Source organism: Neopsephotus bourkii, unplaced genomic scaffold (genome assembly GCF_033783945.1).
Source record: "Neopsephotus bourkii isolate Nb327-2 ecotype Australia unplaced genomic scaffold, CSIRO-AGI_Nbou_v1 NB_1373, whole genome shotgun sequence".
In the NCBI taxonomy this organism is placed as follows: Eukaryota; Metazoa; Chordata; class Aves; order Psittaciformes; family Psittacidae; genus Neopsephotus; species Neopsephotus bourkii.
The window spans coordinates 1,190,869-1,216,519 of record NW_026901852.1 but is presented as its reverse complement, the minus strand read 5'-3'; the positions used below and the strand labels follow the sequence as shown (position 1 = coordinate 1,216,519).

At 36.2% G+C, this 25,651-nt stretch overlaps 1 protein-coding gene across 5 annotated transcripts in view; it reads right to left on the bottom strand.

The window, feature by feature from the left end:
• NAALADL2 (N-acetylated alpha-linked acidic dipeptidase like 2) overlaps window positions 1-25,651 on the bottom strand; it is a 358,350-nt gene that overhangs the window by 52,430 nt on the left and 280,269 nt on the right. For all 5 annotated transcript variants that reach the window (XM_061367075.1, XM_061367074.1, XM_061367076.1 and 2 more), the window contains one exon: window positions 7,595-7,690. In XM_061367075.1, coding sequence (XP_061223059.1) covers window positions 7,595-7,690 — 96 coding nt within the window. The remainder of the gene's footprint in view (window positions 1-7,594; window positions 7,691-25,651) is intronic.

The following is a 25,651-nucleotide window of genomic DNA, read 5'->3' as shown; positions in this document are numbered from 1 at the left end:
ACAATTTTGAAACAGTCAACTCTTGACATCTTTCCATGAACAAACAGCACAGAAGGAAATGCAGTTAGTTCTGTCCTGCAACACTTCTTCCATTTTGGAGGAATTCTTAACAGAAAAGACATGAAGAATTTCAGGGGTATAGAGGAATGAAGTTGATTTTAGTAATACTTGACTGAACCCAGTGAAGCTGTGTTGGACATTGCAGCTGGTTCATCAAATTTTTACCAGGGGTTCTGCAATTTCAGCTTATTTCTATTACCTATTTTTTATCCACCAGAATTCAAGCATAAAGTGAAAAGTCCTCCAGGCTACTTGCTTTTAGTAACAAAGAACTACTGAAAAATTCCAAGCATATCTACCCTGAGCTAGAGCACATAGAGAATATGGTGTCTGGCCAAACACAGTATGACTGTCTGTCAGAACACCTCATGTCTTTAACAGCAAAGTCACCTCTCTCACATTTAATGCTGAGAAAATCCCCAGACAGATTTTTTTCCCTTTGAATGCTTTCCTGTTCACCACAATTCATACAGCATCCCCAAAGTTACTGTGCAAGTTTATATCACTAGATGAGCTCTTGTTTTTATTGCTGCTGACAATAGCTACAGAATAAAATACACATTGTTAGAAGGAAGTTCTCAGCAGGTTTATATTTACCCTCTGCTTGAACTGGATTATATGCTCTTTTGTGCAATAAGGCTAAATGTAAAACAAAACCTCTCCTTCATGTGCTTAACAGAACAAGTGTTAAATCAAAACACTTCTGTGAAATATGCCCATGCTTCTTTGCAGAAAAATTTGGGTAAGTTTGTTTTTTGTGCAAATTCAGTCAGATTGTCACCACAGACAATAGTTTGCACATCTCAAATACCATTAAACTGTGAGTCCCAGTAAGATCCTCAGAGAGGGGCTGGAGTAAAGCAAAGGAAGTCATTTAAGTCCCAGAGAGAGTATTTGGCATTTGGCACATTGCACTACACCTATGCTGCTACACCACCTTAGGGCAGATGAGAGGTGCTGAAACACTGTGAATTTGCTGCCAGCTGCAGGAGGACAAACAGAAAAATTAAGAGCTGACCCAAGTCATCCTGCAATTTCTCAGGCCAAAACGCCCATCCAGGTGCTTTATGCATGACAGAGAAACCAACAGATACTGCAGACAATTCTGATATGTCCAAAACAAGTTCAAACTACACATCTAAAAATTCAGTAACAGCAGCAGATTTTCTCAAATATTGATACTGATCAGGCCCCCCAGTTGGGTTTTCACTGCATACACTGAGACCCGTGCTTCCATTATGTTACCTTCAGCACCTCTGTCACCTGCCCCTGGGTCCATATTCCTGTTTTTTGGCTGGAGACTTGGATAATTTGTTTTCAAAGTACAAAATCATAGCATAATTTGTCTTTAAAAAAACAAGAGAATTCTGTTTGCCTGTGCAAAACTATTGCCTTAGGAGGTACGATGAAAAGAAATGGAGAAATGAAATATACCAGGTTTTTTAGTGAAAAACTGGCACATGTGACTGGAGACAGGAAAATTTAAAACTATATAACGAGGCATACAACACTGAAGAAGGTTAACTGGAGAAATTACCTGTGAAAACTGAACTCCAAAGTGTCACATTTTCATTACAGAAATCATAGCATACAGCAAAAATTTCCAGTTAGCACACCATATAGTAATACAGGTAGAGGTTGCCATATATCTGCCTGGGCCTTTCAAAGATAAAGGGTTTTCTGGACTTGCCTTGGATATGCAACATAATTGTGTGAATCAGACTTTTATATTCTGAGTATTTCAGAGTCATTCTGCAAGTGCCACATGAACACTTTAACACTTTAAGTGCTGCAACTCTGACTGGAGTAATACTGCATGTCTGCTGTTTGGAAATGCTGGACAATTCTGAAAGATCCTCTAGTTATACACAGAGGAAATTTTTACATGAAAATGGAAGATACATCAGTGGAAATCCAAATGTACAGATGCCCTGCTGCAGAGGTCCTTGGGATGCCTAAGCACAATACCACACAGCTTTTTCAAGAACAATCTGATACTGAAAAGGGTATGTTGTAGTTGGAACAACACATGAATGTGAAGGTACGCTGCTATAGCTATGCCAGCAATAACACGCTGGGAGAAATGTTTCTGGTAAATCTCTGCAGCATAGACATGTGGTACATGGTTTGTGAAAGTGTTTCCATTTCATATTATGGGGATTGCATCCCTGCCAAAACTACAACAGATGCTTCAATGAAATGCAAAGAAATTTCAAGCTGGCTGGCTACAATGAGATTTTGAACTCTGGCAGGAAAGAGCATTAATACTGTACTTGACAATATTATCCTACTGATTAAAAATTTCCATTCTCGGTCTTTGGCATTGTAAGGATTTGCCACCTTCATGTTAATTTAGATATGTTGTGTTATCTTATTGTGTTTAATAATTTTAATATTTCAGCAATTTACTGTAATCTCATATAGCAGTTTTATATATAACCATACATTTTGCTTTTGCAGTACAGAAGCACAAAAAAAAAAAGCAGCTCATTCACAGATACCATGCAGGAAGATGAAAATATTTAGCAGAAGTAGCATATTCACCAAACCAGAGATGTTAATTTTCAGGGAAATTACAGAGAAAGAAACTATCAACGTTATGGATATCACTGCATTGCCGAGAGGAATAGGTTCCCTATGTTTTGTATTAGATAATTAATGGGACCAGACTACGGGTAAGTGGGAATCCATCATTCCCATGCTTCAAATGAACCTGTTAGAGGATTCCTGAAACCAGCATTCCTCTGCTGTACCTTATCTATGGTCAAAATGTGAATCTCATCTACCATCAGCCCTGAAGTCCAGTACTTTCATTTCATTTGCCTCAAGAAAAGAATCTGCCTGTCATTTTCCTGGAAGTGCTTATCTTTTAAAAAACTGGAAAAAAACACAGTGTGTTACATAAAAGACTCCTTATTTCCCCTAAAAATGCAAACACTTCTCCCTATTGCTGTTTTATTTAATGTTTAGAAGTTAATTCCATTATGGTTGTTAGTTCTACTTTATGCAGCTCCATAACTGAAGTGTAGAATAATGAGGATCACTAATAATTTTCTCAAGAATTATCTGTCAGCACCCATAACTCATTATAAAACCAATTATGTCACTTCTGGCATACCTTTCAACACTTTGGTGCCTGCCAAAGTAAAAATCAATAAAAGTTTATTATTATTCCATGCCTGATATTGGTTAAGTGGCTCCAGTGGCACTCCCTGATGGGGGACTGCCATTAAAGATTTTAGAACTGCATAATCCCAGCCTTATTAGGCTACTCTAGTGAGCATACTTCTTAAGTGTTTTCAAAATTGTTAATAACTCCAACTGACTAGTTACGATGAAAAATGGTGTTGAATAACACTGGTGAAACTTCTTGAAGAACAGCACATACTTTTTCAAGTATGCATTTGATAACAGTGGAGTTTCACCTAACTTCTCCTAGTCTGATGGGAAAATCCATTCTCTGTCACACAGACACAATTTCTCCATTTTAACACTTGATATAGGTATTAGAAAACACATTTGAAATTATAAGGTCTGCAAACCTCACATGAGATACCACTAAATTTTGTACTGCAACACTCAGCTGTAAGGAATGCCTTTGTTCTTTGCAGGTGGTCACTAAAGGAACTGAGACTGTAATTCTGAAAACAAAGTCTCTCACATAAGCAGCTGTAAAATACGTACTTCTACATATGGAAAATGGATTTTTTTTTTTAGTGCTATGAAACTTCACTTTTTCTTGCCTGTTTAAGCATAATTTTATTTGGTCATTAAGATTTGCCAAAGGAAACAAAATACAACGATTATTAACGGAAGCAAAAGTTATTGTTAAAAGTTATTTACTGAACGTGGATGCTATAGTCAAATTAGCAATCATTGAAGCACAAGGAATTACATTAATATACGAGCACATCATAGAATTTCCTGGGTCTAATCCTAATCTCATGCCAGCCCTCTGAACATCACAAAGTCTTTACTTCAGATATAGCAGAATATTACTCAGTCAACAATAAGCTGACAACTACTGACCTACAATATTGTGGATTTATTTTCCAAGATTTGTATCTCCAGAATATCACAGGTCTTTTCTCAACTTCAGCTTCCTACAATTTTAACTTCTACAACCTAATATCATGGAAAACTTGATAAATGAAGATTTTCGCAGTCTTCCATGTCATTATAGCTCATTAACAGTGTTTTGCACTACTCTGGTTCTGTAAAAAAGGGTTTGAATATTTGGATAAATAGTGCTAAAATAACCAGATATTTATGTGAATAAGGCAGGTTGGAATATGACATTTTTATTTTGTCAAAATTTTTAATAAAATATGTTTGGTAACAAGAATAAAAAGTTACAGTTTCAAATATTTTCATTAACCAATTCTAAATAAAAGAAACAACAAAACAATAAAATTACTGTTTAATTCATTATATTTGAATATTTTTTAACATGAAAAAATTTGGGTAAAAAGTCTTTTGAAATTAAAAGTTAGAATTTCAGAAGCAGTTATGATACCTAATTTATTTGCAATTACAATGGAGCATGTACAGTCAGTTGGCATGTATGTGTTGAGGAGCATTAACTTCCAACTGAGAAGTCTAAATTCTCTACCTGTGAGCTAGCCTCTCACTATGGATTTATTTTTTTCAAGTATGAGTGATTTAATATAAAGCTGGAGATTTATAACCTTCTGAAGATACAACTTGGCTTCATCTGTTCACAGTACCACCATGAAAATATGAAGGTTTCAGATTATAGAATAGCATCTAGAGTGCCTAGTTTTAACTAAATAAGTTATAGCATTAAATAAGTTATAGCATTTCCTTTAAATCCCGTATCCAGTTAATATTTTTACTTTAAAGACTTCAGTAAGAAACTAAGTCTTGGTCACTCAAACTGTAAGGTTTTCAAGGTGCTCAGAGAACTGCATCAGAATTTCTGTAGTTTCATGAATACAAAAATGGTTTTCCTTTTAGCTTGCTTATAAAACCCAACAAAGCTCTGTTTTCAACGATACAAGATGAAATGGTATTTCAGGATATATAACATTCCTGCATTTCATCTACTTCTCTCACTCAAATAAAAATGTATCTTATTTAATTTCACCTGTATGAGCTCAAAGACAACCATCAGGCATATACAGTAACAGGTAAATAGAATACATGTTAACAATGCACTTTTTACTAGAACCAAAAATTATGGAATCAGAAAGCATCATGCATCATTCATGTGCACAGTATAATACCTAGAATTCTGCTAGCAGTCATACACTGACCATGGATAACCGATCAACTGAACTGTGCAATTTAGATACTGTTTAAAAGATTTGTACCTCCATGTAACTCAAATTTCCTTTCCTTTCCTTTAATAGTTACAGATGTTTTAATTACAGCCAAACTGATATTTTTTTCTTCTCAAATTAAAAAAATAAATCATAATTCCCCCCCCCCCCCTTCCCCTCCTTAAAGGGCTCACATTGAGAATTATGTGCACAGCATACACAGGACATATTTAGAGTTTTGATAATGGAGATAGGAAAAACCACCACCATGACCAATGTCCCAGGAACTTTTCAGGTTGCCCAAATCATGGAAAGCATTCTCAGTTTAAAAAAGGAAATTTCTAAAATAAGATAACTCTTTAGAATTCAGACTACATATGCAGCAGCTTGTCTGCACTAACATGCAGCCACTAGAATCAAACATAGGGCTGAAAGAAGTTCTTACCAAGGAAAAAGTTGATATGACGTCACCTCAGGTATGAAGCTCGATAAATATTACAACACAAAGCTATACTATGGCCTTATGTAAAATACTGTATACATTTCAGGACATTTCACATTGGAAACACTTTGGAACAGACGGCAAACACTAGGATAAAGGAAGGACAAAGGGAAGCCCATTTTGCAGGAGAAGAGAAAGACAATGTTGGCTCAGACACTGAGGGGGGAGGAGTGGAGTGAACCACACGGTAACAACTAACTGGAAAAAAGCATCAACTACAGATGAAATTTAGAAAATTTTTGCTCTTCAAACTATTCAGAAACTACTTCAAAATAATTAAGCTAGGGTAAAGATGACAAAACTACCAGCTAAAGGGCCTCACTCCACTTACATGCACTATTCATCTTTATAACAGCATCTACTGTTGCATATACTATTCATCTTTATAACAGCATCCTGGGCTACAGTCTGAAAAGCAAAACAGAAATACAGTCATATCCTAATGCAATTTTCATCAGGTTTTGTCAAAGAAAAATTGTAATGCTCAATGACCGCACTTGAAATAATGTGTAATGATTTAAACAGGATCAAAATGCTCGAAGTCATCCATTTAATAATTTTTTTCTCTGCTCGTTAACAATATATAGCAAATACAAAAATATAGATGATTCAGATTATATAGGGCCTCTCACACACCAGCTAGTTAATCGCAAATCAATTGTGTAGCAAATAAACACACACCCAGTTCCATCAGTCTCTGGAAAGAAATTTGGTGAATGTTTTCAGTCACTTTGGCACCAAGGATGGCTTAAAATGCCAGAAATTCCATTTAAAGGGTTTCAGAGAAGACTCTTGTCTTACAGTTGTTCCATAACTGTCAGTATCTGCCAAGCTTCAAAACAATGTCTAGGAATATGTATTCAATTTTTTTAAATAAAACCCATGACAAACAAACAAAACCCTAAAACCTACAAGATCAGCCACTGCCTATTTTGCCAAAGATTCTGAACTACCTACATGCTAAATCTGAATGTCTGCTCTTTGTGAATTTATTTTTCTTATTGCCATAAGAAATATCTCAACAGTAGCTGCTTTTCCAAGAGAAGTAGCTTCAAATAAGTAGCTCCAAAATCTGTTTGTGAGGTCTACAAAGCTCAGGTTTATAAGAAATCCAGGTATAAGAAGCACACATATCTGTTAAGCTTGACTCAGTTGCAGCCATGTGTCTTTACAGAAATCGGGCTTGCTGATTGGACAGAGTAAAGAAAGAGTAGTCTAGAGTAAGGAGTATTAATAAATAACACAGAGGGAGTATTATATTGGAGTGACAAGAGGGGAGTCAGAATACATTAACTTTTGAAGCATTCCCTGTGTAGAGACTCTCCAGATTCCTGGGATGGCCACCCCTTTCTCCCTTCTGAGCACCCCAATGACAGCTCATAAAGTGCATGCGAAGGTGCCCTCAGAGAGACCTCTTCACTGACAAAATCGACAGCAACATGCCTACTACTTCCTGCCACCTAGTGAGGTTTACTGCTCTGCACTCGTGCCAGGAAGTGTAATGTGAACCATACAAAATACAGCTGAATCACAGAAAATGAATCATTTGCATATAAAAGGATTTTGCTTACAAAAGTTGACCAATATAACAGTATTTTCCAAAGATGAATCTGACTGAAAAAAAACCTACACAAATTTTTACTATTTTCAAAGTATATACAAGAAAAAAATATCTTTCAAAACTATAAACAAATTCAAATTTGGCTACGTGAAGGAAAGCATGTATAAATTAGATCTCAATTTCTGTTACCTTTGCAATGTTCTCGTGCAGGCTGAAGGAGGGATCCAGTTCTTCAGTTTTTGTTGTATGTACAGGAAAAAGAGCTTCGGAAAGAAAGCTAGAATTCTGTGAGAAAGAAATAAGAAGCCTTTTAGGATTTCTCATTGATTTTCTTTCAAATGCTTATTGGATTTTGTTGAGAGATTGAAAAACCCTTCAAATTGTTCTTAAGTTTTGCCAATTATTAAACTTATTTCACTGATCTAATTAACTGATTCCAATTCCCTGAAACAGGAAAAAAACCCTAAGTCTTATGGCTTTATTTCTTGAATGGCAGTTGTCTTTGTAATTATGCTTCCCAAAGCAGCTAAAAATTTTGCCTTGAGGGAGAAAAAATATCCACGCATTTCATTTGGAGCTAGGCAGGAATCAGACATTTTATTTAATACATTATGATTTGGTCTTCAGAAGAAATGTAACACATTAATCAAAGAATATACTTTTACCTTATGCAATCATTCTGCTTCTGTATACAGTAATACAATTGACATAATATGGAGGTTTGGTGAATTCTCTAGAATTATATTCTTCAGGTTGACCACTCTTTTTATAACTAGCCTATCTTAATAATTTATTTGTACAAGATGTTTGCCTCTTCTTGTACCGTAAGAAAGCGAGAAGTTAGGTTGCATATTTGCTGTCACAAGGCAACAGCAAACTGAAACCCAGGTGTGAACTGAAAAAACGCAAAACAATTTAAAAAACCCTCAAACAACAAACCTCAGAGGTGCACAGATGCCTAAACTGAAATTACTTTAAACATATATTCCTGATCTTGGTATAATAAAGCAACTGAACTAAAAAGAAAAACCTATCTTTATATTGCTTTTGTGGCGCACACCTAGTTTAGTTTTTCAGACTTGACCTGAGATACCTCTCTCAGAAAAGCTAGGAACCTAGTGCCCATCTAATACCCACCTGATATAAAAATTAGTGTAGAGGTACATCTTGGAGGACTGAGACGCTTGATTTGGTAAGCATACTCTGAATACACTGTTCATCAATAGCAATGGGTTCAGTACAGAAACACAGAAAACATAGCCAAAGTTATTTCAGTGACTGGACAGAGAATACGCTAGTGCATGATTATCATGCCATTCTAAAATATATTAGCCTTGAACAGTTCTACTAAACATACTTGCCAAACTGAACTCTGATGCAGAAACACCATCCATGATGCAGAGATGCATCCACTGCATTTACTTACATCCTGAAGAGGAGCAAAACATCACCTCAAGCCTTCTGACAAACTCTGATTAGCCCTAGGCAACTAAGTTCAGCATCTCCTTTTAGATGATCTAAACCCTTCCTTGTCCATTAATCTTATTCTGGGTTTTTACTTTAATTTTGGATGCCAGAACCTAAGTATATTATTGTGTTTAGAGAATACCCTAAGTTTCTCTATTGTATTTCACATTTAGTGTACAATGCATTGTGCACCACACAGGATTACATACATACTTAACAGAGGGATCGATTTGTGACTGCAGAGAGATTTCAGGCTTTTCATTAACATACTTCCTTGTAGTAAGTCTTTGCATCAGAGTGCTGGGAAACTCGCCCTGTGCTTTCTTTGTCAGCCCTGGCAGCGTCTCCAGGGAATTATTCAGTTTCAGACCAAGTTAGGCTAGTTCTAGCATTTTGCATGCATCTTTTAAATGACACTGTTTTGGGTTTTCTTGTGTGGGCTTTTTTTTTTTTTTTTTTCTTCTGCAGAGGGACTGTAATAAGAACATAAGAAAACATGGCTGCTAAGAAAGGTTAAGCAAAGGAATGAGACTCATGAAATGAATGTATTTTCCAGATTCATTGTCGTGGTTTAACCAATGCCAGACAGCTTGTCCACTCACTCCCCCGCGCCCCCCTTCTTGCCCTCCCCTACTCTCGGAGGGACGGAGAGGAGAATCAGAAAGAATGCAACTCCCATGGGTTGAGATAAGAACAGTTTAGTAACTAAGGTATAACACAAATCACTACTGCTGCCACCAATAATAGTAATGATAAAGGAAATAACAAGGGAAGAGAATACAACACCTCATCACCAGCCGACTGATAACTCGCCCCCCAGCCGAACCAAGCACCGACCGATACCTCCTCCAACCCTGCCGTCCACCCTAGCCGTTTCCGGGTCACTCCCGAGTTACATCCAGGGCATGACGTGCTGTGGTATGGAATACTTCTTTGGTCAGTTTGGGTCAGGTGTCTTGTCCCTGCTTCCTCCCAGCTTCCCTCCTCCCTGGCAGAGCATGAGGCTCACAAAGGCCTTGGCCAAACCAAAACATCATTTTTATCAGCTCTGTTCCCAGCCTGAAAGTCAAAACACAGCACTGCACCAACTACCAAGAAGGAGAAAAAAATGACTGCTGCTGCTAAACCCAGGACATTCATGATCATACCATTTTACATATGCTAGTTATGGAGCTTTACACTGGACCCAATATAAGAGTACCCCAATTCTGAGTGTAACTTTCATGGTCTATGAATTTACATATAAAATAGCACCAGCAGCAATAAGCAGCTGACAATATCCCTGTTTCAGACATGCCAAAGTCATCATGAGATTATACTACGATTACATCTTTATGAACAGAATTTTTGAAAAATGCCTGGAGTCTTTTCAGACTTAATTCCAAATAAAAGTCACAGAAGCCCATCGTCCTGTATTTAAGCTGAATAATTTTTCTGGCTTAGATTATTTCCCAGCCTGTAAGGATATATTGACAATGTTCAGGAAACATGTCCTTTTCAAATGCCAGTTTCCTGTATCTACTAAGTTAATACTTCTTCACTTTCCTTCTCTTGATATATACTGGTCTTCAATAGCTTCTGTCCTTGTACTCGAAAAAGTACTCATACTCTGTATTTGCAAGAAGTGAAGCCCCTTTTTAGGGGCATTAAACCTGGTAACAATGCCAAATACATTCTTCAACCACCATAAAGTTATTTTCAGTGGCCAAATAAATCTTTGGTTAAAAAGTATTAAAAGTGACCTGAGCTTTAACAGGATTGATTTGTAAGGCTGACACTCCACTACCTTTTAGAAAACAGTACCACTTGCTAAAAACACTCTGCAGGGTTGTTTTAAACATCAGGAAGTGAGCAAATCAGAGAGATAAACAATTTAGATGCTTTGTTTTGGCTTGCATAACCTCTTCTTATGTGACTGAGCTCTACTCTTTTGCATGCTGGGTTCTAAGCCATAAAAAGACTGAAGAAAAACAGTACTTTAGTGAAAAGCGCTGTTAACTTCAATCCAAACACAGGAAGTTAAAAAAAAGCGGAGAAAAGCTCTTACCCTCTTCCTTGAAACAAACAATATAAAGTATCTTACTCATGTACCCCTGGGGATAAAATGGTGGTATATGATATATGCCTGCTGAATCAGAATTATATTTGTACTAAACAATGCAGTACATCACATGGATCCAAGAGGTAATTCTTAATTGGGCATGGCACTATTAGCTCTCTTCCCAAACAAGCATGAGACATGAATTTCTTATAATCATAGCAGTGATGTGGTATGGCAATATGCTCTGCTTAAAACCACTCAATGTAGGAGTAGCTCCCTGCAGATGCCCAATCCACCTCCTGAACTAGTACATTCACAACTAAATTAAGCTTTTTTGAAAAGCGTTACATGGCTCATAGACATGTTCAAGACGGGCAAGAAAACTCAGTGAAAGGCAGGTCTCAAAAAGGTATGTTACATTGCTGCTAAGTTTGCTTGTTGATTTTTTTCTACAAATTAATGCCTCCATGATCTGTATTTGAGCAGTATTCCATGTATTTCTAGAAGGTTATTTCTGGTTGTAAGCTCCCACCACTTTCTTTTTAGGGGGAAAAAAAAAAAAAACAACACTGACTGATACAAATTTTGGTGTTCAGTGATGCGTCTGTGTGTTGCCACAGAAGCACCAGAATAATAAATGAAGTCATTCTTCCGTTCAACTATTTGGTTCATTTGTTGGGTTTTTTTTTTTTGCACAAAGTAACTTATTATAAAGATAAAATACATACTTCAAGATTATTTCATAACACCTATTCATCTTTGTTTTAAGTCTGCACACTAGTTTACAGAGCTATATCATTTATTTGGGGGAAGGTTGAGGAACACTGTCATTCTGCTATGGTAGTGCTAATGCTGTTCATCATCATTCACATAATTGCAATCAATAACTTACAAAGAATTACACTATTTATATTCATTCTTGAGTACCTTACTGAAAGTCAGTGAAGGGAATGATTACTGAATTAGATTTGCTACACAAGATCAGATTATTGCTCCATCTAGACAAGTACTTTTCTCTGGAATCTAAAACTTGATGGATCAGATGCTTATAAAGCAGGAAAACACTGCTTAACTGGCTTTTATCCCACCCTACTCAAACACACCTATGGGGCACAGGTTAGGATTCTAGTAATCTTTAACTCATATCTCATGCAGTAATGGGATAAACACTGCAAGTATACATTCACACTAATTCTCTTCAATTAAGTGCCTTCGTGGATCAGGTTTTGCTCCTCTTACAACACTTGAATGAAAAAAAAATACTGGGTCCTAAATGAATTACACAAGGAAGTGGTAGGATTCAACCCCAAGTCAGCTAGTTCTGATGTGGATTAGTCCTGGTATCTTCCCATAGGCTAACATCTCAAAGACAAACTTTATTTTTCTTTAAAACTACGTTTTATGGAAACTGCATGCAAGAAAACAGCCTTTATTAAAAACTGAACAACAATTTTTAAACAAACTTTGCCTATTATTTCTTTGAACAAAGAGTCATTATCTTTAGGCTCTTCCTCAGTCTAACACTGACTTCCCATTTTGCAACAAACTCAGCACAGTCTCTGCTAGAATCCTCAGGAAAAGAGTTAGGCTTTTTTTACACCTGTCTTGTGGTCAGACTACAAATATGCCCCTTTCTCTGCTCATCAGTCCCTTCTGTACTTGAAGGCTTGGAGGTCTTTTTGATTTTTATTACTGTCCCGCTCTCATACCAGCACCCTTTAGCTCTCTTTTGTTAGCCACATCTGTGCTCTGGAAAACTGACAGATTATTCTCTTCCTCTTCTGAATGCCACTGAGCAAGCAACCCTCCTTCCAAAGGCTTCCAACTTAGTCAAGACCACAGCAGACAGGCAAGGTACACATGTAGCTTTTGCTACTGCCTCAGTTGCAGACTTTTAAAGGAACACAATGTGAATAAGCAATGACCAGCAAATAAATCCAAACACATTTTTTCATCAAAAGAGCAAGCCATTTTGCTCATGATGGAATCAAGACCCTCTTGAAAAGGTGTCATACAGAATCACTGCTTTAAGCAGGCTTGATCATTTTTACACAATTAAGCCCCAGAACACAGAGGCTTCCCTGTGAAGTGTACATGAAATAAAACAAATTCCTACAATTTTAACATATTTGTACGTATCTAGAGATAACACATTATTGTCTGTGTGTACAGATAGTACTTGCAAATAGTTAATCCAAGATTATTAGATTTTACTAAAACAGCTTTTTTTTTTTTCCCTTCATAAAACCCACCTCCATAAAAAACTACTAGAAAGGCAAACATGCTCTGTTTCTCTTGCCTTTTATTGTTTTTCAAGCACTAGGCTCATCAAAGAAAGCTGCAGGAACTGTCCAAGTAACAGAAGCCCACTCTTTATCCAAGGGAGCACATGGCAGAGAAATGAGTCTAGATGATGTTTCAAGAGTACCTCTCAGCATTTAACAGCATGAGCAACACTTTCCAACAGAGAGAAACTGAATCAGACTCCTCATTTATTCTTTGAGCAATCTCAGAGTAACAAGCGGATGTTTTCTGGTGGTTGTTTTTATGTTTGTTTTGGTTTTATGTTGTTTTTTCAGAGTCTTTTTTCACAGTAATTTGCTAAGAAGATTTCTAGTATATACACACTAAGAAAAAGACATGATAATCCCAAGATCACTAAACCAACTATATTATTCCTTTATGTTTTTCACTCACAGTACAAGTTACAGCTATAGTTATTGTCCTTGTACTCTCCCCCTCTCATTTCCTAAACAAAACTCATCTGCTTCATTTCTAGTCAGGCACTAGTATCACCCTCACCTTTACAATGGTCAGACTGTTCTGCATATTGTGCAGCTGAAAGTTCTCAAGATGCTATCAATTTATGGAAAAACCTTTTCAAGGTCAGACCACTGTGAATCACCCTAAAATTTAGGAGGCTCAACTTCCAGTCATGCCTTTGAAAATTCCCGCTTTGCTGTTCCTTGTCCTTTGTAAATCGTTCTTTAGGTACATCATTAATCAAATGGATTAAGTATATTTGCTCTTCTGATATGAAGCTACGCTTTTATCATACAACGTGTACAATCTAGAAATGACCCCACCAATAATCCTTCAACTCCCAGCATAATGATTTGGTTTCTCTATGAGCTCTTCAAAAGAGATGTGAACCTGCGTAACATGAATTTGGAACCAGGCTTCCGAAACTCTGTATTTGTCTCATCTTCCTTTTGGAACGATCAGTTAACCTGATCTTTTCAATACTCATTTAATGAAGCATTCTGTGAAATTAGAAAGACATTGATGTTCCACTTTTCAAATAATGGGTCATTTCTGATTAAACTTCGATTGAACATTCAACTTTCAATCTTAAAACAAATTGCCTCTTTTTCTTTTTAACTTGAACCCAATTTCCTGCTGCCCTCGGGTCTTGTGACAGTAATTAATTGATTTATGAATCAATTAAATGGGGATTGAAAATGCAGAAAAAAACCTGTCAAAGCCCCTAACCTGGCTTACTCTTGCTTATTTATGATGGACACTTGCGCTAAAATTCACTTCTGATTTACTAGACTCTTTTTTCTAAGTTGTCCTTCCTCAACTAATTAAGTGAACATAACGCTTCACCTTCTAAAGGTACTAAATTTGCATCCTTTGTGTACTGTCTTACAACATACCTTCCATTTATATGCCAACTTTCAACCAATACATTTTAAATCATGAATAGATTCCCACAGCACTTCCGGTGATTTAATGTAAACCATAGTAAATATCAGGACATTAGAGATCAAATTTTATCACACACTATTTTAGGACTGGAAACAGTTCTGTGGTACATGCAACAAACAATTCATTTAATTATTTATTTATTTTTTTTGGAGGCCGTGACAATGCTGCATCTACAAGAGAGAGTCCTGTTTTCTTGACTATGACTTTAAAACAGTTCAATTAGTAGTTAGGAAACTTAAATTATGTAACTAACGATTCCTCAGTGTGTTCTCATTCCACCCTGAATACATTTTTCTTGCCTGCTGAATATTCCCAGCATTTATAAGAAAACATCCCTCTGCCCTTAACCTGGTGAATAATACACAAATACCTCAAGAATTTTGTGTGTGTTTTTTTCGTTTGTTCTTTTTTTGAAAGGAACATGCAGTGGGTGTTTCTTCACCCAGAAAAAACTCTCAATCTGGAAAAAGACAGTCCTAAGACTCAAGTTCTTTAATCAGCTTGACTTCACCCTTGCTTATATTTGACTCTATCGTCTGCATTTGTGACAGCTTCGCCCTTCAGCACTTCACAGTATTTGCACCATCAATTTTGTACTGCACAAAAGCAAAAGTCCCTTAGAAAGGTACAACAGAGAGCAAAAACCTGTCTGAAATTTGTACAGGTAGGCCAAACAATATAAAAATACCAATCTAACACTGCAAAAGTCTGCAAAGCAAATACAAAAAAGAAGGATGAAAGCCAAGAGAAAGCTGTTTATTTTTTCACATAGACCAAAGAAAAATCTTTTGGAGAGGAGAATTGAGGGGTATAAAGATTCTGCTGCATCAGGACTGAGAATATAATTGGTTACCTGTCCACATATATGTGTGTGTGTCTGTGCTATGAGCTACTACACTTTCACTTTCTGCCTTTTCGTAATACAACAGTATGAAGAGTAAAATTATAGCAACCTGAAGAACACTCACAAACATGGAGGGTCTGGTAACTAAAACACAAAGCTAGTAGTCAGTGCTTACCTTCATAATCATCCTGGGAAGCAAATTTAACTGGGAGGTTGATTTTACCTGCAGAGCTCACGTTACAAACTTATGCTGTGCCCAAAACTATTACCCAGAAATCCAGAGGCTTACAACTGCATGAGGACTTATGTACACCTGTATTCAAAGCACTTGCCAAAAATTCATCATAACATGAAGGTAAAAACCCCATCAGAAGAAAAGATAGAGAGCAGTGAGAACAAAAACACCAGTGAAATCTGCACTGCAGGTTCTCACTAATTCCTTATTCCATTTTACCCTAGCATCAAGCAATTAGCATGCGATGTTTTGGCAGCAAATACGCAATTACATCCCTTTGTGAAACAGGTGTGTCACCTCAGCTGGGCTAAAAAACCATCTCATCTCCATCCATTTTCCTTTTTTTTTTTTTTTTTCCCTGGCAGGGTGTAAGAGATTGAACCAGAGATTTGACTGGAACAAAGACAAAAAAAAAAAAAAGAGTAAAGGAAAAGAGCATCTCATATTCTAAAATATGGCTTATCGTCGGCTATCTGGAGGACTTTTAGTTTGAGAAGATGCAGTAGACTGAAGTAGATTTTCAAACAGATTTACTGAAAAAGTGGATTATCTAGCATAGAACATACTGAAGCCAAAGTGTAGTACTCTGATGTGTGGGTTAAACTGAATCAACGGCATAACACCAGGGATTGATGTACAGCATATAGGATTTCTCACTATTAAAGACCCTTAAAGCTGCAAACATATTGCAGAATAGTGTATGCTTTTCCACCTCACTAGCAGGCTGCCTGTTCCCTTTCTGGCAAATACCCTCGATATCTAATTAAATGTTCCCCAAAAACTCCACAAAGGATTATGAAGTGATATAAAAGTTAGTTTTCACTGTAAGCATAAGCCAATTTTTTTTAGAAAGCAAGTCTCTGCAGTTGCCACAGCCTACTGTGTGTCAAAAATCTCATTCAAAGTCAGAATAACCCTATGTCGTGAAAATGGGCATGCTGTAAGGAGTTTTTGACAAGAAGCTCTTCTTTAGAATTTTTACAATTTCAGTTCACTGAAGAACTTTCAGAAAAGAAACAAAACCAAATCTACCTATGTTTTTAATATTCTGGTGAAGCTCAGTGACCCTGTGATGTCATCAGATGCCGGACAAAATAAGCGAGGCCTGCCAAATCACACTACACAGAAAATGGAAAAGGCAGAATTGGAATCAGTGATGCACAATTTATTTTATTATTCAACTCAACTGTAGCCAGAAAAACTCAAGCCAACAGTAATCAGACAGGAAAAGAATATAACCACTTTACTCTCATCTATTTTAACTTCATGTTTTCTTCCTTGCAATAGTAAGTGAATTGAAATAATCACTGTAAAGCTATAAATTCAGACTGCAGCATAAAGAAAGCAACTTTTAACACATCAGGACACTTGCATAGCTTTATTCTTCTCTAGAATTTTCCCTCGATGCTTTTTAAACTGAAAGCAGAATCAGCAGTTTAAGAGGAAGCATCACAAAGCCAGAAAACTGGAACCCTCAGAGAAGATCTTTCTCAATTTTCAGAATTTTGGAAATAGGATGGCTCAGTTCAGCTTTACTACATTTAAGAGAGAACACCTTTTCTTGGATGTGTCATGTGCATGATGCAAGAACACTTTGTAAGATCAACTGTGAGCATTCAAGTTACATGGAAAACATGCAGCGCCAGTAAGATCATTCTAACAACGTCCTGCTATAAGCCATGAATTCATAGAATCATAGAATCATAGAACAGTGATAGTGACTGTCACACAGAACAGAATTCGAGTGACAATGTCTTTCATAATCACAAATATTATAAAGCATGATGGTTTTATTTCCTGATTTGATGCTTCCTACTTCTATTTTTTATTGCTTTAAAACACTGTATAAGGTATTATACTGAATGAAGAAATCTGGACAGATATTGTGTAGGTGGGAACCTCAGTATTTTACAGTAAGAATCAGAATTGGCTTTTGCTAACAACGTCTTCAAAGACAGTATTTATTTATTGAAAGCCTTGTTAAACAGCTATTTAATGGCCATGATAAGATACATCAAACACTGCAAATTTTGAGAGGATGTATCGACTGAAATCACAGCTGTTTGATAGTCCAGTGATCTTGATTACTTTTCCTGACATACTAAAAGACAAAGCTGAGTGCCACACTACTAGTATCTGCTGACACAAAACAAGTTCTGATACTTATTCCAGACACTGCCAGAAGATTTTTAGTTGGTCTGTTGAATTTAGCCACTCAGAATAACAATGCTAAAATGCTGTCTTGAATGCAACATGCCATTTACTTCTCCAGGGAGGACATAATTTAGTGTCTTGTACCCTTAGATAATACACGTTTCAGTAACTAGATATTTCAGCAGGCTATCACACAGAAACAGTAATTGGTGTCTAAGCAAATGTCTCGTATGTTTTCCCACATCCCACTGAACCTGTTAACTTCTAACCTATCTTTCTTCCACTGACTTTGAACAACCTTCAGCCAGTTCCACGAAAATTAAGAGTCTATGAGAGAATCTGTAAGGACATGTATTCATGCAGTGTTAGTGCTAAAGAAGCTGTGCATTTCTGTTACTGTAGGTAAAGAATATTCCCCTTCTGGATGCACAGTGGAATGTTTGGGACATCGAAGCACTAGGATTTGTGAGACCAAACAGATGCTTTTGGAACAAAGTAATGCATCCAACTGATGAGAACATCATCAGTTTGACTAATACTAGTGGAGTAACAGAAATGCTCTTCCATGAAATTAAGTAGCTAAATATTCATATTATTCAATAAAAAAACCTCATGCAATCAACTGAACATCAAATGTATTTTGTCTTGTAAAACACTGACTCACTAACCTTAACAATTTCAGCATGCTCTCACTATCAAATACAACTAAATTAGCATCCAAGCAAACAGATGGACTAATGTATTAATGTATTACTGATGAGTACTACACTGAGTAACCTCTAAATGTACTGAGAAATTAGAAAGCACTAATTTATGCTAAAGACAGACAGAAAAGAAAACATGTTGGTCAGAAGAAATGTAGTATGAATAAACAAAAGCATAGCTATTATAAAGGCAGTATAGCCCATGAGTGAGAAAGGGACGACACACAAGCGGGTGTGGTTTGGACCTATTTTCAAAAGCAGTCCCAAGGTAACCTACTGGGGACAGTTTGAACTATATCTGCTTACACCCTGGCAGCTCGTCATTTGTCCATGAACAAAAATGAAACCTCTCTTCACCTTGATACATCTAACTCCCATTGCTACACCTTGTTGACCATAATGTTCTACTATGAAGTTCATAAAACCTGCCAGCAGCAAATGCAGCAGCAGCAAACTCCCTAGAGACAGTTTAGAAAAAGGAAATCATGGGTTCCCAAGCAACCTGCCATTCTGAGGCTGATACAGATTTGATTCTCTGCAAAGAATTTCTGGTGTCTGTTATTTTAAGCACACTAGTACTTTGACTCTTTCATACATGCATGAAACATCTCCTGTAACTCCCCACTGCCAGCTACCAGATGTGTATTTCCTTAAAAAATGAACACACCTCAGGGAGAAAGGAGTAGTAAAACATAGAAAGAAGGGAGCAATGCAGAGCCTATTTTCAGATGGAAAAGCTACCAAATTACAGGTCATCACAGCAACACACTGCTGTTATGGAAACATTCATTAATCTAGATACAGAAGGGGAAATATGGTTTCTATTTAGGGTAGGAATCTCCCTGGAATATCAGGATCAAACAATTGGTGCTAATTCTCTTCTAAGGACATTCATGCATATGCCATAGGCCCGGAAGATTTGTTTTGAGCAGCTAAGACTTGAAGTAAGTACACCATGTCTTCATATATGGTCTGCCCTGATCCTTCAAAGAAAATGATGTCATGATGCTTCTAATTGAAATTCTTGATAAGTATAGCTTGATCTGATAAATTAATTGGTACTAGGTGACACTTAACCCAGGAGGATGTTATAACAGACGAAAAACATAACAAAATTTACCAGAAGAGCCTAGTCATCTGTAGATCATCTAAGTAGTCAGTCTTTCCTGCCAGGAAAGGGACTGGAGGACATACCAGAAGTAAAGGAGAAAATAATCTGGATGTGGAGTAACAGTGAGATTAATGATGTGATGCAAAAACGTTTCGATAATTGCATTAGGAATATAGAGATCTGAAACTTCAGAACATAAATGACTGATCTTAAGCACTGTAACTGTTTGACTAGTGAACTATACTAGTGATAAAAAAAGGGCTCAGTAAAGGGTACCATTCATTAGACAACTCATGTTTGCTTTAGATATACACACACAGAGGTACAAGGTTGTGTTCATGGAATTAATTTTCTTGTTTTACACAGAATTTACTGACAAAACTATACCCCAGACTTTTCTGCCTTCCACAATGCCACCTTGATTTTATACTTGTATATAAACATATGCATATAAAAATAAAGTGTGATTACATATATATATATATATCTTTATAAATAATCCTTGACAAGAACTTTGCTAAGAGAGAATGCATGAGAACATTGGTCAGAAATTCTCAGTGGCAGTTATCAGGGTTTGTTCCAAATACATTCAGCTGCTTCACATTACAGTCCATGTTACATTCCTAGGCAAGCTGCAGCTCAGACATTATAACTAGAAGACAGAGTTTGTACCTGTTGCTGGGGATTATCTGTCCTTGAGTTTGCAAATTGTTTACTGGTTGTTTTGGGGTTTGTTGACATATACAGTCCATTCTTTATCTACAATACAGAGACAGAGAACTGTTCTTTCAAAGCAATGGCAGATTTTAATAAGTTCTGGCAGCTAGAGAAATGGTAATAGCTCACCAGCAGGCAGAAATTACATTTATTTTCATTGTTTGTTTTGAGAAATCTATGTAACAGTGTGCTGGAGGTTATCATGGTAAGGGACATGGCTATTCCTGTGGTAATATAGCCGGTAGCCATCAACTGCATTATGCTGCTATGACTGATACACCAGTTGCAAATTTGAAAATGAAAATACTCCAAATGCTTCCGTCAAGTACCACTTAATTAAGTTAAACTTCTCACAGAGGTTAACTACTTAGACAATTTCACTGAACTAAAATTGAACAATACAAACATCATGTCAAGGTCATAACTGGAACCAACTCACTGTATCAGTGAATCAATACTGATGGGAAACAGACTGTCCCACTCATCAGTGCTACAAAGATGTTTGTGGTAAAATCCCAGGCACGGCCATTCTGACTGACTGCACAGAGAACGTTTAACCCTTTACACACAGCCAACATCCTGAACTTCCTTGTCATCTGATTTCTGTGAATTTATATGATCAGTTCAAAACTTTACCTGGAATCCCCCAAGAAATAAAACAGCAGCTGAAGGTCCCCCCATAACACAGGATTACAATGGTGCTCCTAACCACTGACAACTGAACCCCACAACTTAGGGACATTCAGTACTGTTTTCAGTCAGAGAAAAATTGGTATGAACACCAGTTTCACATTCACTTTTAAAAAGACACAAGGCAGATGCACTGAAGAGCACTCCATACTACCTAAGCCCTTCCTCTAAAAGAACATAAGCACATGAAAGACAGGAAAAAAGCATGCAGCACGGGAGTTATTTTTAGGTAAACTAGGCCCTAAGTTCTCTCTATCAAGGACAGCTCCTCTGCTTCTTTTCTCATAACAAAGAAAACATGGAAAGCTTTTGATTGCTTTTGAAAGAAGCGCATGATGTGTCAGCCTAAGCATGTAAATACTAAAATCAAGAAACTGTAGTAAGTTTCCCTAAAGAGTGTTAAAAAAGGAAAAAAAAGAGAGCAGGACAGGAGGGAAGGGAAGAAGCAGAGACAGATGGTAAAAAAAACAAACCTGAGGGGCCACATTCATTGAAGAGTTAAGATTTAGTGGCTTCGTTTTTACACAAGTGTGGGCAAAAAAATCAGTTTTAACGGCTCTAATGAAAGTTGAAAGTTACCTTCAAAAAGTTATGCATATTTCAACAGAAATAAAAATCATTATGCATTCTCTCTAAAGAGGACACAATCTCAAACTGTCAAAATACTAAACTCTTCTACATATATTACATACAAATGCCTTCTATAAAGAAACCTCTTTTCATTTTTCTTCTAAATTAGCTTAGTGGTCCATGGTATTACACTATCTTGATCTAGCCTGTGAATAATGTGACAGGTAATTTTTATACTTCTTGCCTGTGCTTAAGTCTGAGTGAAGATACGGAAAACAACTTTTATGGCCTAGGTGTAAAAATAAATGTTCTATAAACCCTGCATATCCAAACTTAGACATAAAATATTTCATGATAAGCATGTGTCCATCAATAAATAACAAAAAAGAGGTTTGGTTTGTGGTTGTTTTGGTTTTTTTTTCTTTCTTTTTTTTTTTTTTGCTATTGTTTGTGTGTCGGTTTTTTGTTGTTGCTCTTTGGGGTTTTTTTGGTGGGTTTTTTGTGTGTTTTTTTGTTTTTGTTTTGTTATGTTTTTTAATAACAATGTTCAGTAACTTTTTTTTCCTCAAAACAGAATGATAATGCTAGCACTGATGTAACCTACCACATAATCACAGACAGGATTTAAGATTCTGTTATCAGATAGGATTCAATTATGTACTAGTATGCACTGAGAAAGGTAAGTAATATGCAGACAACATAGGTAATCATCTAGCTATAATGTAAAAACTATATTCCTCATGAAACTGTTGACTGCAATGACATAGAAATGAATATTTTCCATCTTGAAAATGCTCAAAATGCTCCTCTACCAACTTCAGTTTTCAAGTGATTGAAACAGCTTCAAAATGTTGAACACTTTAATATTTGGTTTACAGTGCTGAAGAAACAATCATATCTCAAGCTGAAATAATGGCAAACTCAGATTATATTTTCTCTTGTACCCAAAGTAAGGCTATTCCTCTGTTTCTACTTTAGTTATGTTCCAGTACTTCAGCAACTATGCCATAAACTGTGCTAAGACAGACACAATCAAACTGAATTAACTTGCAACTATGGGATTGGTTCTTTTCTCTTTAGTGAAGAAGCCCACTGCTATATTTCCAAACATCAATCTTTTAAAAGATGCTTTCCTCTGTTCCTTCTCATAAAGGTAAAAAGACAAGTGCAGTGATCAGATTAAAATGCTCAATCCAGCAAACTGCATTTTTTAAGGTACTCCACCAAGAAGAGAAAAATTATATGGGATAATGCTTATATAAAAAGAAAAACTAGGCAAAAGCTAAAGAAATAAGGGAGGAAATAAAGAGAAACATACGCAGATTTAAATAGGAGGTATGGATAAACTCTTTAAGTTCTAAGTGTCTCTGACAGGTAAAACTATGGCTATAGACAAGAAAAAAATAATGTTATTTCCAGACCATGCTGTTGGTCCTCGTATTATATTTTTATATAGGAAATGCCATGTGAAAATGAAAGGAAGTATTTATGCCAAACAACTTTCTCGAGAATGCTGTAAATAACCCTGACACCCTACTGCAAAAGCTATGTCATATTTTAAGACAAAGAAGTAAAATTAACATCAATCTATTTTAAGTAAAAATTGGCAGAAAGTTGTTTGAAAGAGTAATGTCAGTCAGTACTTACAACACTATGGAAGACTCATGTGCCATCTCTCCACATACCTCAAGTACTGACACACATATCCGTGCCATGAGAGAATCTGACTTCCCCTTTCCATGTTTGACAAGGCGACTAAAGAAGCAGGATTAGATAATAGCCCTTAATTTTGCCTCAGAGTTTCAGTAATCCTATGAAATCTGCCTCTACTTCCTCAGAAACAATACCCTAATACCAGCCTTAAAGCTCATACCAAAAGCATGCAGGATCAGCCCTAGTCAAAACATATCCCAGCACATTTAGCATTTCTCAGTATATACTGACTGAAATTGCTATCTCTATAACCAACAGCTGTATAAACAACTTACATTTTAAATTACACCTTTTCCGTTAACAGGTTATACTTCTATTGCAATTAAAAAGTAATGGGGCAAAACACCAGCCAGATGCCCAAGAGATTTATTTTACTCTGCCTCTGTAGTAGAGGGAATTTATACTGCTGAATAAAGTCCTGATTGTGACATTATTTATATTACAAGGAACCTTTTGAAAAGTTCATAGATAAAATTCCAAAACTGTACCGAAAGTTGAAGTTTTCACATATTTTAATTAAATGACTACCATTTGAATACCTTGCATCCTTCTCCTGTTTACACTTCAAGCCTTTCATCAAGAGGTAGCATTGTTCTATTATATAAACGTGAAAAAATAATAAGACAAAAGCCAAACTGGCCAAAGAACCTAAACTTTTTGAGTGCAGTGACTTGACCAGAAGTACAAACTGTTTCTTAGAAATACCATTTTGATTATGTAAGACACTTTACAGATTTGGATTAAATATGTTGCATAGTGCCACTGCTAAACCCCATTCTACAGAAACAGAGAAATCACAGGCTTTTTTTAATAAGTAAAAAAGTAAGTTTGTTTTGTTTCTCTGAATATGAAGCAATATCCAGTTGAGTTCCATAGATATTAAACACAAATTAAACTGACACTATTTAGAATTGTGGGAACTCCTCATATTTAATGGTTGAAGCACTTCAGGATGGTCAGCTGGAACAAATGTCAAAATTTTGAAGGACTTTTGTTTCAAGTAACTCTGATTATAAAGAAATGATCTTAGGAATCTAAGCCACAAGTTCTCTTCCTCCATAGGCTTTCCACCCATTGCTTTTAAACCACACCGATTATATATACTTTCTCAAATAAATCATTCTATCCTCACAAAACAACTTGCTTAACAATTAAGAGTTCTCTTAAGTCTGTGACTTAAGCCACTTTATTTTATCACAGCCACAGATTTGAATAATGAGCCTTTTATTTCTGCAAAGATTAAGTTTCAATTATTTTAAACACTTGTATTTTGTAGACATCATTCACAAGAGCAGAGTTGGGTCTACAGTGACTGTTAATTCATATAGAACAAAACAGTTATCAGTCACACATCTGAAATAAACCAATTAATATTAGAATTTCCATTAATGTGAGAACTTTAAAAGGATGTTAAAAAGCAACAGAGGAGGATGAAAAAAGATGTGTAAGGTAAAAGAAAAAAGTAATATAGCAGTATTTTTGTTACACAGGCACACAATCAATGCATATTCATTCAGAAAGAAGAATAATGAAGAATGCAAATGTAAAATGTATGCATGCTCTTCAGATCACACACCACCGTACCCAATGCTTTCAGTTATTCTTAACTTACAACCAAGTAACCAAGAGCTGAGCTTTAATCATGCTGTTTCAAATATAAAAATGCCACAGGTGAAGAATTTAAATCTAAGACACTAAGCAGAATCGCAATGAACAGTGATGTATCCAAAATTACAGTTTTGTCCATTATATGCACAGTTTATATCATTATAGAGATATTTATGTGTTATACCTATTGTAACATTTTTCAGTGTGAAAATACACTGACATATAAATACGACTGATATTTTCAAGGGTACTGAAATAGTCCACACATGGAAAAAAAAATAAATCAGAATTTACTCACTTGCGCCAATTTGTCATTCCTGATATACCAGTGGTCATACAACTGAGTAATTCCATTGATACCTAGCTCTTACCGAAGTAGTTAAAGAGCAGTACAGAGCTTTGTTACTATAATAACAAAGACAAGCGTGTGATCTAGGACCTCTTTTACTTTATACTGCTCTTTCTTGTTGATGTAAAGCTAAGTGAAGATGTTTCTAATACTATTCTCCACTGAGGTGAGGACTAACAGACTTATAATAATGAGCTTTCACTGTTAGAGAAACTTAGGTTTTAAATCAACATTATATCTCTCTCTGGAGTCTTTATATGGTCACTTAGATGCAAATTAATCATTAACTTGAACAGCATGACACCTCCTCAAGTTAAGATAATCTGTGCTAT